This window comes from Peromyscus californicus, unplaced genomic scaffold (assembly GCF_007827085.1).
Source record: "Peromyscus californicus insignis strain IS unplaced genomic scaffold, ASM782708v3 Scaffold_6__1_contigs__length_162567912, whole genome shotgun sequence".
In the NCBI taxonomy this organism is placed as follows: Eukaryota; Metazoa; Chordata; class Mammalia; order Rodentia; family Cricetidae; genus Peromyscus; species Peromyscus californicus.
Genome location: NW_026294584.1, coordinates 45,849,071 through 45,865,676, shown reverse-complemented (window position 1 = coordinate 45,865,676; position 16,606 = coordinate 45,849,071). Strand labels below are relative to the sequence as shown.

Below are 16,606 nucleotides of genomic sequence, written 5' to 3'. Positions count from 1 at the left end.
TAAATTGTGTCACTTGCTTTACTGTGTCTGTGTGCTTGCCTAGAGCTGAATAGAGGTAGTCAGGCCATTCTACCAACCGCATTGGAAAGTTCTGCATCCAGCGGATTGCAGGAATCATATGGACAATAGATCAGTGGATGGTTTTATGTTATATTTCATCTCTTGAAGATGCGGGTGATCTCAGGTGACAGAAAGCTCCACCAGGACAAAGGACAGCTTGTTGCTAAGACCAGCTAGGCAGTCTTTTGCAAATTTCCCAGCCAGTCGTCAGCTCTTCCTTGATCATGTCATCATTACTGCCTTATTCATCTAACACCAGAGGAAAAGAAAAAAGGAAACAGGGAGGGGAGCTTGGGAAGGAATTCCTCCAGCGCCTAAACCAGGCTTGTCACACTGCAGGGGAACAGTGTCTGCTTTCAATAATCTCACATGTCATTAGTAGTGAAATATAAACCCATCTTCTAGAGTTTTCTGAGACCTTTTTTTGCTAAGATTGCAAGAGATCATTTATGATCTTAGAGCAGAGTGTTGGAGGAAGAGGTGTTAACTTATAAACGCCATTACATGACTTGTTTTCAGTTTTAGATTAAGGCAGGTAGTAGCCATTTTTCAAAGCAAACAGGCTGTCTTTTTAGTTCAGATGGAGAAAGCGCCAATTCTTTACTGTAGCTTAGAATATTCTGTACAAGGTGACAAATGGCAGAGATCACATAACATTCAACATTTAAAAACTTGAGTAGCTGGCTAATATTCTAAATTTTCTAAAGGGCCAGGCTAGAACTTTTAGCCAGCTCTGATGGTACTGTCGGAGTCACAGTCTTGATACTTTATGTTGTGTGTCCTGGCCTTTCATTTCAGGCAGCTGGGTCAGCTTGTCTTTGTCTGTTCTACCTCTGGAAGGAAACTGCATCCTAGCGTGCTGAAGGTGGTCACCTGTGTAAATAGTGGTTAGTGTTACCCCTCCTCCTTGCACTCCCTCCCCCTCTCTGTATCTCTCCCTCTCTGTCTCGGTCTCTCCGAGTATTAGAGGGCTCGACTGGTTGGTATGTTTGAAGTATTAGAATTTTTATTTTGGTCTTTTTCTTTTTAACATATTTCTGATTTTATAGTTAAGAAGTAGCAATGAAAATAATTTTATGATTGTGGGTCACCACAACACAAGAGGAGCTATACTAAAGGGTTGCAGCATTAAGAAGGTTGGGAACTGTTAATGTCTGGAGGTATTGTTTAGTATTTCAGCTTTAAAATAGGAACTATATAATGTATATTCTATATCAAGCATGATTAGCTACACAATTTTTTATACCCCAAGGCCATGATTTCATGGTTCTAACACATATATAATGCTTTATCTATATGTATGAATATTTTTGCCCTAGCCATAGCAGTGCTCCACCTCAGAGTATATACCTTATCTGAGTGTGTTTAATAACAGAAGTATGCATGAAATATCACTCCCATTTGTCATTAATATCATCGTTTTACATAGACTTTACTTGCTTTAGAAGCTCAAGGGTGGGGGTCACTTTCTTCTGGGTTGCATCTGAATGCTTAGCGCCTGGCTGTGCAGATGTTAGGTGCTTTTGTGCCTCTGATCAAATGATGGGTTAATGAGAATCACACTCATAAATGGCAATCTATAATTAAGATGATAGCTGGAACCATAAAGCCGACAGAATACTCCTGTCAGGCAGTTAATAATATTCCCACTTCCCAGCAGGCAAAACCTAATCAAAGTCCTGAGGTTGCTCGTTATTGTTGGATCCAAACCTAGAGAAGGTTCTGCCTGGGGAGCTTGAGTGGGAGAGTCATAGAGTCTGCGTTCACTAAACGGTTCCTTTAGCTGTGGGTTTCCTGCGAGGCTCTTGTCCGCCATTGTTTCCTTGACTGATTGAATGAATGCGTGTGTAAAATAAGTAAAAAATAACAACATGTGCATAAAAATTGTGATGCTTACTTCACATTATTTCATATTCAATCTTTCTTGTGTGGTTATGTTACTTTGGGTTTTTACAATGGTAAAATGTATTATAAATATAAGTTGATAAATACATTATGTGTGTATAAATTGTCCTATTTCCTACATGTTGGATCATTTTTGAGTGGTTAGTTGCTGTAGGTCTATTTTTAAAATTTATTATGTATACTTGCAATGCAGGTGCTTGCAAAGGCCAGAGGAGTTTTAGCCCCTTGAGCTGGAGTTACAGGCAGTTGTGAGTTTTCTGATACGTGTGCTGGGAACTGAACATGGTTCCTACAAGAGCAACATGCACTCTTAATCAGTAAACCATCTTTCCATGCCCCAGTAGATCTTTACAAGTGGTAAAAGTTGTCACACGTTCTATTCCTGAGTCTCTGGGCAGCATAGCTGTAGTTAAAGGTACACACAGCATGCTAGAGGATTCTAGATTTGAAGATAGCCCTCCCACATCAGAGTACAGCCAGGCATGAGAGCAAATCTAAGGACTGCACATGATAGAACAACACTGTGGAATTGCTTCCTGGGCCATGAACCCCATAGTGTGAGCTGCCTGGGAAGTAGCAAGGAAGGTTGAAGGTCTTATGGCAACACATGAAAGTGACCAGTCTCTGCTGTGTTTAGAAGATACCTGAGTCACGGAAAAGCCAGGTTATGATGTCATTTAAAGTCTGTGATGTTTATTCTAGTAAGACCTGACCACTGCTGTAACTGATGCTCTACACTGATTGATATTAGTGATTCTTCTAAAGATTTGATTTTAATTTTTTCACTGTACCAAATGATGTCTTTAAAAATAAAAGTTAAATTCAAATGGGGTGGGAGAGAGAGAGAGCAAGCTTGAACGAACCTGTCATGAACTAAAAGTATGGTTGAATCAGTTCTCTGACCCAATGTCTAGTAGACTAGAGAAGGAAAAGCCTGAAGTAGCCATGCTAAAAGAGTGAGTCCAAGCAGAGGACCTTTACTTCCCCTTTGTGTTCCCTGCACTGCAGCTTGGCTCTTCAGGGGGCATTTAACAGCTATCACCCACTACCCACATCTTTTTTTTTTTTTTTTTTTTTTTTAAAGATTTATTTATTTATTATGTACACAGTGTTCTGCCTACATGCATGCTTGCAGGCCAGAAGAGGGCACCAGATCTCATTATGGATGGTTGTGAGCCACCATGTGGTTGCTGGGAATTGAACTCGGGACCTCTGGAAGAGCAGCCAGTGCTCTTAACCTCTGAGCCATCTCTCCAGCCCCCACTACCCACATCTTGATACAGGACTGAAGCGGCGTACCCACCTGTGTGCGTGTCCATTGTCTTCTGAGTGATCATGCTTCCAGTGCAAACCTGTCTTTCTGTGCCACCTTTTGGAGACGTCTTTCCCTCCAATGAGTTGGAAGCCTGAGGTTATCAGTAGATTTTCCCCATGTTCTTATTTCTTCTCTGTTTCTTTGTATAAAAGCTAAAGATTTTTAAGAACTTTCCTTGTTATTGGGTTGGGAAAAACTTCATTTCTGTGAAGGCCTAATTACTGATACTTTTAACCAAAAGTGGTTGCTTTATTGAGGAATATTTTTTAAAATATTTTTTTATTCCCTAGAGAGTTTTCCAAATTCCATTAAAATTTTAAAATATTTATATCTTGCCTTGATGCATGCATGTGCATCATGTGCATGCCTAGTGCCTGTGGTAATCAGAAGAAGGTATTGGATCCCCTGAAACAGGATAATTGATGGTTGTGAGCTGCCGTGTAGGTGGTAGGAACCAAACCCAAGGTCCTCTGCAAGAGCAGCAAGAGAGTGAGAGTCATCTCTCCAGCTCTTTCTAAATTCTGTTCTCTGTAGCAGAGTTGCATCTTAGTTTTACCTTCTTTTTGTTGTTGTTGTTTGTTTGTCTGTTTTTTCAAGACGGGGTTTCTCTGTGTAGCCCTGTATGTTCTGGAACTCAGTCTGTAGACTAGGCTGGCTTTGAACTCAGAGATTTGCCTGCCTCTGCCTCCTGAGTGTTGGGATTAAAGACAGGCACCACCACTGCCCTGCATCTTCGTTTTAAAATCAGCATGTAAGGGAAAAATTGCTTTGGTTCATGGCTATTCTTCAGAGTTCCTCAATGGTAGCTCGCCTACCATTATCAGATCAGCAGTTTGTTTTGTTTTGTTTTTTGAACTGGGTATTAGTTGAAAATGCTGCTGTTAAAACTTCAGCCACTACAGTTCCAGTCACTGGGAAGAGGCATTCTCTCTGTGAGGGTGTGTTAGGAATGAGTCAGACCCAGAGTAGAGCTGTCCAGGGACTCTTACCCAGGCCTCCTCAGGGAACTTTCCTGAGAGTCACATCAATTCTTTTTCTTTTTCCACCCGGGGGTTGAGTTTGTAAAGCAGTTCTTCTGTACCCCCCTCCATAAAGAGCCAGAACTGAGTTGAAGATGTCCAGTTATTTTCGGGCCTTATTTGCATTTAGAAAATGAAAACTAGTATGATTAGGTTGGCAGCTGTGAGTTGAACTTGCCTTCGAAAAGTGCTCTCCTCCCGCCCAATCTTACCTATTTTCCTTTTCCAGATTACAGCAAGCTGGGGAAGTAGCCCAGTGAATTTTGCAAAGTCCCTGTTCTAGCAGCTGCAGACCCACTCCGAGTGCCAAGTCCTCAGAGAGGGAGCATCCTCCATCCACACAATGTTCTGCCCTGGCATCCAGGTGTCTCAGCTACATGGCTATTTCCAAATGTTGTTCAGTGTTTGCCTGTCAAGTCCTAACAGTTTGGTAGCAGAACAGGCTCATTTATTGAGTTTCCTCTGGCTTAGGCACATTGTAGATTCAAAATGCATAATAGCAGACACATTGTGGTAAATGTGAATGTTATAAGGAGAGGGGAAATCTAAGATGCATTTAGCTTATTCCATGACGTTCATGCCCTTCAGCTCTGCTGGGAAGGGCAACAGCTGTTCAGGGTCTCCTCGGAGCCGGCATAATCTCCTTCCTCCCCTCTCTCTTTGTGGCAGCAGACCTGCTTGATGGCCTGAGGTGCTCAGCCTGCTCCTGCTCACTCTTCTGTCCCAGATGTTTCCCTATCACCCTTGTCCTGTATTTTAATTCTTCCTGAGACTTGAACCGACACAAGATAGAGGCCATATCAACTACTGCAGAAAATCTTAATAGTCCTGTTTGTGCTGAGAAGTGCTGGAATAGCCTGAGTCATTTACATGCTCTTCCTTCAGCTTTAAACCAGCACAGAAAGAAGGAACTCCAGCATGATGGGAAATAAACTGCTGACAAGAGGTAGGAGTTCCAGAACCAGCTTACTTCCTGACCTTCCAGCATTCCCTTAGCCAACAAGGAGCTTGGAGCTTCACTGTCCATAAAATGACCCAGAGGACCCTGGTGTGGTGTGGTGTGGTGTGGTGTGGTGTGTGTGTGTGTGTGTGTGTGTGTGTGTGTGTGTGTGTGTGTGTGTGTGTGTTTGGAGCTTCACTGCCCATAAACTGACCCAGAGGACCCTGGTGTGGTGGTGGTGGTGGTGGTGGTGGTGGTGGTGGTGGTGGTGGTGGTGGTGGTGGTGGTGTGTGTGTTTGTGTGTGTGTGTGTGTTTGGAGCTTCACTGCCCATAAAATGACCCGGAGGACCCCCGTGTGGTGTGGGTGTGTGGTGTGTGTATGTTTCCCCAGCTCTGTCTGTGAAATAGATTGCAAGAGAAGTTGACTAGCCAATTGTTCTCAATAGTGTGAACATTAAATCTAAATTTAAATGGAACAAATGGAAGTTCATCCAGAGAAAAGGAATTCATAGTCTTATAGTAATTGTCTCTGTGTTGTTGTCCAATTTATTTGTCAGATCAGTCACACTGAATGCCTTGGCCCAGATAGTGCAGTTTAACTTGCCTTTCTTTTAAAGCAGCTGAGCTTTGTAATGTTCAGGATAAAACAAGATTATATACAAATTCCTGGAACTAGGCATTTATTCTCCGTCCTGGAATAAGAAAATAGATACACTTTAGTATAATTGTCCCCTAATTTACACAACTCAAACTGCTTCATGCTTCTTCACACTCTGTGCCACCTTAGCTGTGATTTACTTAAGAACCACCTGCTCTTCCATGTAATGGTAGTGGTTAGTGGTTGATAGCACTGATCTCTGCTGTGCTGGGTGTGGTAATGAGTGTCCCTTGCTGTCCCGTGCCTGGGTATTAGCTTCTGTGTCCTTTACTATGCTGTCCTCTTTCAACTAATTTTGATTTTCCAAGTTTTTCAGCATCATAATGATTATCTGCTCAACAGATTCTTTTTTTCTTTGGTAAAAATTTTGTCTTCTAGAATTAGGTTTTATCTTCAGCTTCTGACCTTGGTTCAGCACGATCTTTTAGGCATGGTAGATATTCATTTTCCATGCATGTCTTTCATAAGCATGTACTAGCAAGAGCTAGAGAAGACTCTAAAGCCGGGAAGCCCTAAGAATACATGTCACCTTTGATTTTTAGACACTGGAGACTGTGGTCCCTATTCTTGTTTTAAATGGTTGTTGAGAGCAAAACACCCACCGGACAACCTGGACTCTTGAGTTTATCATTTGAGCTCCAGGTTGAAATTTCCTGTTACTCTGTAACACGTGACTTGTAAAACTTTTAACAGGGAGCCTGGTGTAGACAGCAGTGCCCAAGCAAAACAAGCTTAAACCATTTCCAGCTTACATCAGCTGAGTATCAGTCCAACCTGAACCAAACCTGAGTTCACAGGCTTCAGAATCCTGTATGTGATGGAGGCTGTGTGTCTTATTTTAAATGGAAGCACAGGAGTGTGCTTATATATCTCTTACATGTCTCCTTCTAGTTCAGAAATAATGGATCAAAATTTCTAGTTTGGTCTCTGATTTAGAAAGGATTCATTAACTCATACCTATGTGGCCACTCTCAATAGTTTTGTGCACTGTCTTTACAGGTCAGCCCTCCTGTCAGGTTATGATACAGCCAGTTCTCAGCCCAATTTTCCAATACATATGGATACTTATTGAGCTAAAGTGTGTTGGCAGGCAGGTACAAAGTTATTCATGGAACCCATTTTGTGAAATCAGTGATGTCCCAATTTTCTGTTCTTTGCTGAAAAGGTTCCCCAGGGGGAAAAGAGCTGCTGATCATTGGCTTTAAATGACTACCAATCCTTAGAACAGCCATTCTCAACAGGGGACATTTGGCCAGAGCTGGAGACAGATTTGGTCATGATCCTCTTGGGCTATGTAGGTCAGAGTCAGAGATGCTGCTGCACATACTGTGATGCACAGGACAGCTTCCACAGCAAGGAGTCACTTGGTCCACATGTCAGAAGGGTCCTAAGTAAAGATCTTCACCTTCAGTCAGTGACTTGATACAAGACATACTGTTCCTGACATCCCTATGCTGCAGGCCTTGTTGGAGACTCATAGCCTGTTAACACTGGAAGGAGGATCTGCATATAATATTGTAGCCAGCTTTCAAATATTTGACAACTTTATTTGCCAGTAACCCCTATCTATGGCCTGGAGAGATGACTCAATAGTTAATAGTGCTATTGAAGAAGACTGGAGTTTGGTCCCTAGACCTCATGTTCTATGGCTCATAACCGACTTTGACTCCTGCTCAGAGCATCTAACACTTTGCTTACACTTGCATACATACACATAAATTAAAAGTAAGTCTTTAAAAATAGAAAGAACCCATAGCTAACATGTTTCATAGTTAATGGACGTGTTCACTAATAAAATCCCACTTCCACCAGCCATTGTACTAATTAGCAAATCATCATTGTTGATCAAGACATGGTTGAATGATGTTCTTTGTAGACACTCCCTTCACACTCTGAGCATTCATTTAGCTTTGGGGTCCTACTAGGAAGATTGGCTTTCGTTCCTGAGTGTGAGATGCTGGCACTGCCTTGTTCTGCTCTTAGCCTGAGTAACACATCCACATGATAGGCAGTGTGTGTGCTATGGTGTTTTGAAGTAAGTCTCAGTGTTCCTCCCCAACAGCTCTGTTTGCTTTGCATTCACCTTTCAGTGCAGCAGCCACTCCATCCTGACTGCTGCTTTTGTGGGAATATTGTCTTAGTTTGAGCCAAGGATATAGACAGAGGAGCAAAACCCTGCCTCATTGCTGCCCCAGAGAGCTGAGAGCTAAGGATAGGGGCAGTGGGTGAGAAAACACATGCAAAAGAAGACAAAGTTTTGAAAGAACTACTATACAAAGTGTCTTGAAAGGTTTTATCAAGTGCAAAGATGAAAGATGTGATATGGCAGAAACTGTGTGCAGCAGCATGCAAGCTTGGCCTGAGATGGGCACTGGTGCTGGTCAGTTCATGGTCAGAGGGAGACTTAGCAGGGCCAGGGTACAGATCTAGGCCTCCTCCTCACCAACTGGGCTTCCTATTGTACTATAATGTTAATAACAGTAAGCTTTGAATGTAAAATTAAATTAAAAATGAGATAGGAATTTATAGGTTAATTTCCCCCCAAAAAAAGAACCACTAAGAAAATGTTCATATAATTAAGATTTCATTTAATGCTTAATTTATATTTTTGTAAATACTGTGATCGGTCAACTAATTTGAGGAGAGAACTGCAGTATGTGATGTGAACACCACTGTCTTAAATACATGCCTCAGTGCATCTCTTCTGTTCATTGTTGGTCTTAGTTTTTGGTTTACTGAGTCGCTGTATTTGCTCCTGCTTTCTTTCTCCCAGAGAATAATAAAGGCTCAGTGAATCCTGTGTAATTTCCCATTTATAACAGAAGTCTAGTGCTCACCCAATTGAGTACATGGTCACTTTGGCACCTTGTTTTTATTCAGTAGTCATGTTCTATAGCTTACAATGCATTCTTGAAGTGCGTGGTAAACTATACGCTTTGATATTTTTTCTTTTTATATGAGCATATAATTTTATTGAGATAATATATATTAATCTTCACACGTAATTTTGACAAGAATAAAGTTCCACTCTTGCTCTTACTTGCTTATCTTCTTACATGAGTTGTGAGGACAGATAGAGCTGCCTGCCACAGATTATCCCTATCATTGTGAACCCTGAATCACTCCCAGCTCATTATGTCTGTATTTTAGAAGGGTTGAAGATTTAGAATGAAAGAAAATGTGGCAATAGGGTGTGCCTGTTGAGAACTCTTTTAAAAAGCTGCCTTTTCTTAGCCCTAGTAATGTCTGCATTCATGGTATCATCTTATGGACACCGAGCAGGTACCAGCTTCGCTTTCCGCCCTGAGTTTTCAACATCAGCCCTGGCATTTCTAGGGCTTTCATATGCCTATACTGTGACCAAATCATTGTGACATCACCAAGTTCCTAGTGCCATCATCTTGTGCCATCTGTAAGCCATACCACAGCTAAGAGGGCATAGCAATGCCAAAAAGTTTGAGCTATGAAGAGTTTCCAAAGAATATACGTGGGAAGGTAAAGTTCTTATCACCACACTATGTCTTACCCATGTCCCTATGTTCTCTTGTATTGACATTATTGTATCTTTTGTTGTGAAGCACCTTCAAACTTTTTCTGAAAAGAGACAAGTCTATAAAGAGGTAAGTGTGTGTCTGTCAATGTTTAGTGACCAACACTAGTTAAAACATCAAAATATTTGTTTGGGGTTCATAAAATTTGATTTCCTTTTTTTTTTTTTGATTGTCTTGATTATGGGAGATTGGATTTCCATAACAATCTACTTTAGCATATTCTGTCATATTTTCAAGCTCAATCATGTTGTTCCAAACCTAGCATGATCTGAAAACTAATCAGTGTAGGTTTTTTCTAGGAATAGCTAAAGGAGGTGGGCAAAGACTTTATATTCATCTTTCTCTCAGGAAATGATCCTACCTTAACAGCAAATAATGTTCTAATCCTCTTTGTTTTTATTTGTTCATTTGCAACGATTCTGTGTCTGAAGTTTTATTTCTTTGCAGTCCATTTACTGCTTTCTCTTAAGCTGAGTGTGACTCTCCATACTCAGCAGCCATTAGCTTAGCCAACATATCCTCGGCTTATTTAAGTTTCAGGATTCATATCGTGTGACTTTTCTGCCCAGCATCCTATTAACTGTTTGAAAGCAATGTGCCATTGAAGTGTTGTGGCCATGTTTCTTGCTTTGTTATTCTCCCCAGTGGATCTCCAGCTATTGATTCTGTTTGCAGTTGAGGGAAGATTTGTGATGTTGCCTCTAGTTTGATGCTGTCGGGTCTTTGGTGATAGCTCCCTCTTAGGTCTTCAGTATGTTTCCGACATTTGGTGTGTTGCTTTCAAACTTTTTCGAGCATTATATCTTTGTACATCCTTTATTTAGGTTGAGAGCAGCTCTTCAAAATTAAATTTGTTCACTCTTCTTATGTTCAGAATAGATTCAACAATACACTTGTAATATTGAATTTCCTTAGTGTTTTTAAAATATCCTTATGGCACATACTCATTGCATTTTTTTTTCCAGATCAATCTTAACCATCTAAACAAAATTTTTTTTGTGGTACTCTTATTTTAATAACCATGTTGGGTAATATACTTTGAGTAGAAGGAAAAGCAGGTGTTAGTATATTAAGGGTATAGGAAGTAATTTCTCTGATATTATAACTGTTCAGGTTGTTAAATTTTGAAGTTGTATAATATAATTACTTAATACTTTACTCTTTAACATTCAGTATCAGAGGCCAGGCATAGTAAGGCACACCTTCAATCCCATCACTCAGGAGGCAGAGGCAGGCAGATTTCTGAGTTTGAGGTCATTCTGGTCTACAAAGGGAGTTCCAGGAAAGCCAGAGCTGTTACACAGAGAAACCCTTTCTCAAAAAACAAACAAATAAAAATCTCTGTTTCAGTTGATGTTTCCATAGTTCAGGATAAATGTATTCATACTGATTTTTAAGTTTCTTTCCGGTTATAGAAGTAAGATCTATTCATTGTGGATAGTAAAGAATAGTCCAGATAAGAAATATTGCCTCATTGTACATCATAGCCACTGCTAGCATTTCAGCATGGTTTACACTTCTTTATAACACACATTCCATTTTTTGTCCTTCACCTCTGCTTCCCTCTCCATCCTATCTTGGTTAAAGTAAAGAACTATCTCCACTTGTATTTTGACTTGTAACCCCTCACTACACACTCAGGTGATATTTTGATTATTTAAAAGTTATTTTCTAAAATATCAGTTTTTAATGATTCCTAATGTCTGATCGTGTGGCTAGGTCAACATCTTTGATTTTATTTTTTGCCAAAATCTTTGTAATTACTTTTCTATTTTTGGGCCTTATTTCCTTAAACTCTGTTGCTTTTTCTTTGTTGTCCATTTACATAATTCTTTTTCTTATATGAACTTTTTTATCTTGTCTTAATATCTGCTATAGTTGAATGCTTTAAAGTAAAATTATGTTGTCAGTAAGATTAACAATAATATTTATGAACAACTATTTCCATGTTACAATTGGGCTGGACATTTTCTAGAATATCTATTTTTTTCTATTTCAGAAGTGTTTAACATATACTTGTTGTTACTAGTCTTTCCCTCTCGCTTTTTAGTGCATGTATTATTTTTTAGTGTATATATAATTTAGGTATCCGGTTGATTTGGGGTTTGTCTCCTTACAGTCTAGCAGCCCTGCAGTGATTGTATTCTCATGCTACCAGAATTGCTAAGAAAGTCCCCAAATAGAGGAAGTTCACATTTTTGTGGCTGTGTACAATTTTAAGAATTGCTATGTGTTGTCAAATTAATGCCTGAAATGCTTAGACCATTTATATATCTGACAAGCAATATAGATGAAAACGCACTTTCCTGTGTTCTTGCCAGTATTGATGATTATAATCTTATATTTTGTCAATTTGGAAGATGAATAATACAATACTTTTTAATCTGCATTCTTTGATTCTGCACCTGTATTGTTTTTTGTACCATTATTATCTGTAAATGGATGTGAATTGTGTCACTTTTGGCTTTTGTTAAGAAGGATAAGGTTTACTATTTAAACGAAGTTCCTTCTGTATTAGTGATGTTAACTTTCACAGTTATATCTTCGTGTTTTTACCCTCTTTATCACTGGCTTTATTATTATTATTATTATTATTATTATTATTATTTTGGTCTATGAATGTTCTTGTGAATGCAGTCATTTTCAGTTTTATTTATTTATATTTTTAGTATGCATATTGAATTTAGTTTTTTCTCTTTAGATCAATCGTTCTTAACCTGTGGGTTGTGACCACTTTGGGAGATGGGTGTCGAACGACCCTTTCACAGAGGTCACTAAGACCATTGGAAAACACAGATATTTAAATTATGATTCATAACAGTAGTAAATGATAGTTATGAAGTAGCCACGAAAATAATTTTATAATTGGGGGATCACCGCAACATGAGGAACTGTATAAAAGGGTCACAGCATTAGGAAGGTTGAGAACACATATTTAGATGATATTTTTTCTCACTTTGCATTATTTGTCAAAGCTTTTTCCTACATTTTTTCCTTTGTGATCCTAAAAGACTAGTAAAGTTTTTACCGTACCTACCAAGAAAATATAGATTATTTACTTGCATATGAATGTCTTTTTATTTAATCTTAGTACTGTATGTTTCTTATTATTCATATGACTTCAAGTAGCATGAACATGTCATTTGAAACCTTGTACTTAACCTTTAAGAGCACAATAACACTTAAATTTATTCTAAATTAGCACATCTTGTATTTCCCCGTTCTTATGAGGATTATTTTGGTATTTTTAATGTCTTCTGCCAAATTTAAGGGGAAAGTGGTATATAGATATATATATATATATATATGTATATATTGCTCAATATCTGTTTATTTTTTAACATGCTTCAGGATATTGAAGATAAAGTAAGTAACAACAACAACAAAACCTACAAATGAGCAAATGGATTAATGTATACTAAACAAAAACTTGACTGAACAGTTACTGTTGTAGAGTGAACCAGGCTACACTTTACAAAGGAATATGAGACATGTACAAAGATGGAAATGCCAAAATACATTGATTTCTTCTAAGTAGCAGTCAAACATTTATTTTTCCTTCACTGAACACAAAACTCTTACTATAATAACACGGTTACTGTGAAGTAATGTTATAAAGAGAGGTCTTTTCAGTTTCAGGATCAAAGATCACTTTAGCATAATTACGGAAACCAAACAACAGTTTAAAAATGTGTGTATGCATTCTAACTAACCTTGACATCCACAAGTAGAAATCTTCATTAGTTTTATAAGGAATTGCAGAGTATTGCTTTTTTAAGTTTATAAAATAAGTTCTTGTAAATTGCTATTATAACTAAATGTCTTAAATTATCTTAAAATTTTCAAATGAAGACTCAGTCATGATTATGGTTTCTCCATACTTTAAGCTGCTACTTCTTCATGTGTAAGGAAATGAAATGAACACATGCATCTTCATACAGATTGCACTGATCATTTTAAGGGTTCTCCAGTGTAAGGTTCATGTGCATGTGTTACTCAGGCAGTGTTTTGATTATTTATTCAGGATTAGCAAGCATGTATCTAATTTCAGGAATCAGATCATAGTTTCATTGTGCAAACTATTAATCCTTAAAATTACTCTTTGAAAGATAAGTTAAGTAAGACAGTCTGCTGTACACTGTATTCTGACATTTCCAAATACATTTGGACAAAGTAGGACACAGCTGTTACAGTAAGAAAAAACACAATGCAGTTTCATTCTTTACATATAAATGCAGCAATCATCATCATATTAGTATTTTTCTATGGCAGAGACCTAATAGACTGCAGTGAATGTCAGCTCTGTATATATTCATAATGCAGTTTCTGCCTGAGTTTTGCTTCGTGGTTGCTGTTTTTGCTTTTTCTCAATATAGTATACTCCTCCTGTCTTTTTTAGGCTCGGCAGCTGGAAGAGAAAGATCGACTGATACGGAAGCAGGATGCCTTCTACAAAGAGCAGCTGGCCAGACTGGAGGAGAGGGTATGGCTCTTTCTTGTCATAGCTTCTCTTCTCTTTGCCTCTGTAGCTCCCCCTATATTTGTTTAAAAACCAACAATTAGCACTACAGTTGCTTGTCCTGGTTAAGAAGTGAGGAGGCCAAGCAGCTATGTCATTGTTTCCAAGAATGTAATTTTGTGTATGTTTATGAGGTTGGGTTATTGTTTGTTGTGTTTTTGTACCCAAGAACTCCCTCACATGATTTATCTTATATAATGTGTTGTAATCTGCCTCTCCCCAGGCCAAACAGCAGCCATTTTTTTTAACTTCCCCAAACATTGTTTATAGTACATTTGAGTGCATTCTTGGATATGATACTGCTATTTGTCGTGTTGGGGGTTTTAGATGTTGTTTGTTCATCTATTTTCTTTGTGTCTTTGAAACATTGTCTGTCTTGAATTCACTACACATCTAAAGATGACTTTGAACTTCTAATCCTCCTGCCTACACTTTGAGTGCTAGGATTACACATGTGCGCCAACACACTTGGCTTGAGGTGGTCCTGTTTTGAAGGATATGCTGTCAATGAAAACCCCTGTTTGTTGCAGTTACAGCTTACAATTCAGTGTCTCCTTCAAGAGTGGTAACAGGAGCTAAAAATATGTAGGGCTTAGAAGTGAGAAGGCATATGCCTAGTCAGCCTGTATTTAAAAATGGACCAAAACACAGTAGAGGGATCGGGACTAGAGGAATACAAGACAATGGCTTAAGGATGATGTTTTAACATTTTGTCAGAATCCCTGTTCAGTGAAATCGATTTGTTCCTTCGATTACCTTTCTATAGAATCCATGGAATTGCAAAGTGATCCAAAATTTGATTTATTTAGAATATGACATTTGATCAAATGTAGGAAAAGAAAGAAATGCAGCATTTAATTCTGCTCAGTGTAGCTATTTGTATTTCAAACATATCTCCTTGTCTCCTTCCCTGTTGCAGGTCAGCACATCTTGACACTTACACCCTTGATGTGTGTCAGGTGCTGGTTTTCGTGCCCTAGATATAAGCTAAATGTCTACTTTCATGGAGCTTAAAGTCAGTTACACATAGTATATGGCAGCATAGATGATGAGGAAAATAGTAACTTAGCAGGACATAGGAGTCCCTCAGCCAAGTGTAAGCCTGGGGTTGCATGAAGAAGGAAGATGTATATAATGGGATAGCAAGGAACAGGCCTTTAGTCACAGGGAAGCAAGCCAGGGTCATTCCTGAGATTGGGGTGTACTAGGCACATATGGGAAGGACAGAAGAAGCCTGTCCATCAGCAAACAGGTGGCTATCTTGGGCAAAAGTTGAAGCAAGGGAGGCTTGACAAAAGATTAATTTAGAATTGGGATGGCAAGCCAGGCATGGTGGCACACACCAGTTAGCTCAGCACTTGGGAGATGAATCCAGGAGGACCAGGAGTTCAAAGTCCTCCTCAGCTACACAGCAGGTTTAAGGTTACAGTGAGCTACATGAGAACCCAATGGGATTGGGGTTGCAGGGGAGGGAGGAGGTAATTGGATGGCCATGGCTACTAGGGTGCTAGCAGTGACGATGAAAAAGTTTCTGATTGTGCACCTTCGCCAAAGGGAGAGACCAGATTTGAGCATAGTTTTGAAAATGAGTAAAAGAAAGGCTTAGATATAATCTAGGTCTAGTGTTATAAATAAGAAGGTAGATGTGTCTATAGGGGAAGATTATACAGATATCACTTAGGATATGGGTGGTAGAGTATATAAGGGGTTTGGTTTGGGAATTATTTATGGTGCTCCTTAAAATGTTCAAGTAGAGATGTTGAGTAGACATACTATGGAATGATTTAGAGAATGAATCAGTGATAAAATCCCCACAGTAAATATTTTAGCTTACTTGTGGGCTTCATTTCATCCTCTTATGTCTCCCTCTGTAATGTAGAAGCGAAAGGGACTGTATGTGTACTGAAGTTCAAATCTTGTTTAATTTTACATCATAAAATTTAAAAAAATTAATCATACATTCTTAGGACTGTCCCAACCAGCAAGTGAGCCTGACTTGATATGTAAGTTGCAATCTTCAGAAGTGCCACTTAGAGAACCAGTTCTGACGCCATTGTCTTTCCTTCACAGACTATGTAATGAAAATCCTAGCCTCTCAGTTTCTCCAGCCGCTAGGAGGAGGGAGTATTATTTGCATCACTGGCTTGTTAAAATGATCTGAATAAAGGAGTGTAGCATGCATAGTACCTTGAGTTCAATCTCAAGTAATACCCCTGCCAAAATAAAAGATGACAGGACAGCTCTTTACAAACTGGCCAGAACTTATCAAATGGAGCTTTTTTTTTTTTTTATCATAGGAGATATATAAATTTTTTTTCATTGTCCATAAGATTCCAGTAGTTGTAAAATCACTTAAATGTTAGTCAGCTTCCTCATGACTTCTACCCAGTCCTGTAAAGCCCTGTTTTTGTTTATTATTGATATTCCTAGAGGACCTGTCATTCTGTCCAGGTGGGTTTCATCTATGATTACGTGAAGGATATACAGTCTGTAACTAGGCATTTTGTAAAACTTGTGAAGGCATTTTCTTTTGTATTGTTAATGGTTGTGAAGGTACGCTGTGTAAGCATTTCTATTGGGATTTCTAAACATACTCGGTGTTAAAAAGTATAAAAGTACTGAACTGAATGGTGCTTAA

The 16,606-nt window shown here is 38.9% G+C and overlaps 1 protein-coding gene across 2 annotated transcripts in view; it reads left to right on the top strand.

The window, feature by feature from the left end:
* Positions 1-16,606, top strand: part of Chchd3 (coiled-coil-helix-coiled-coil-helix domain containing 3) — a 281,829-nt gene that overhangs the window by 168,124 nt on the left and 97,099 nt on the right. Inside the window, exons 5-6 of one of the 2 annotated variants that reach the window (XM_052720433.1) lie at positions 12,801-12,815; positions 13,849-13,932. In XM_052720433.1, the coding sequence (XP_052576393.1) occupies positions 12,801-12,815; positions 13,849-13,932 (99 nt within the window). The remainder of the gene's footprint in view (positions 1-12,800; positions 12,816-13,848; positions 13,933-16,606) is intronic. The other variant, XM_052720434.1, reaches the window with a different exon arrangement.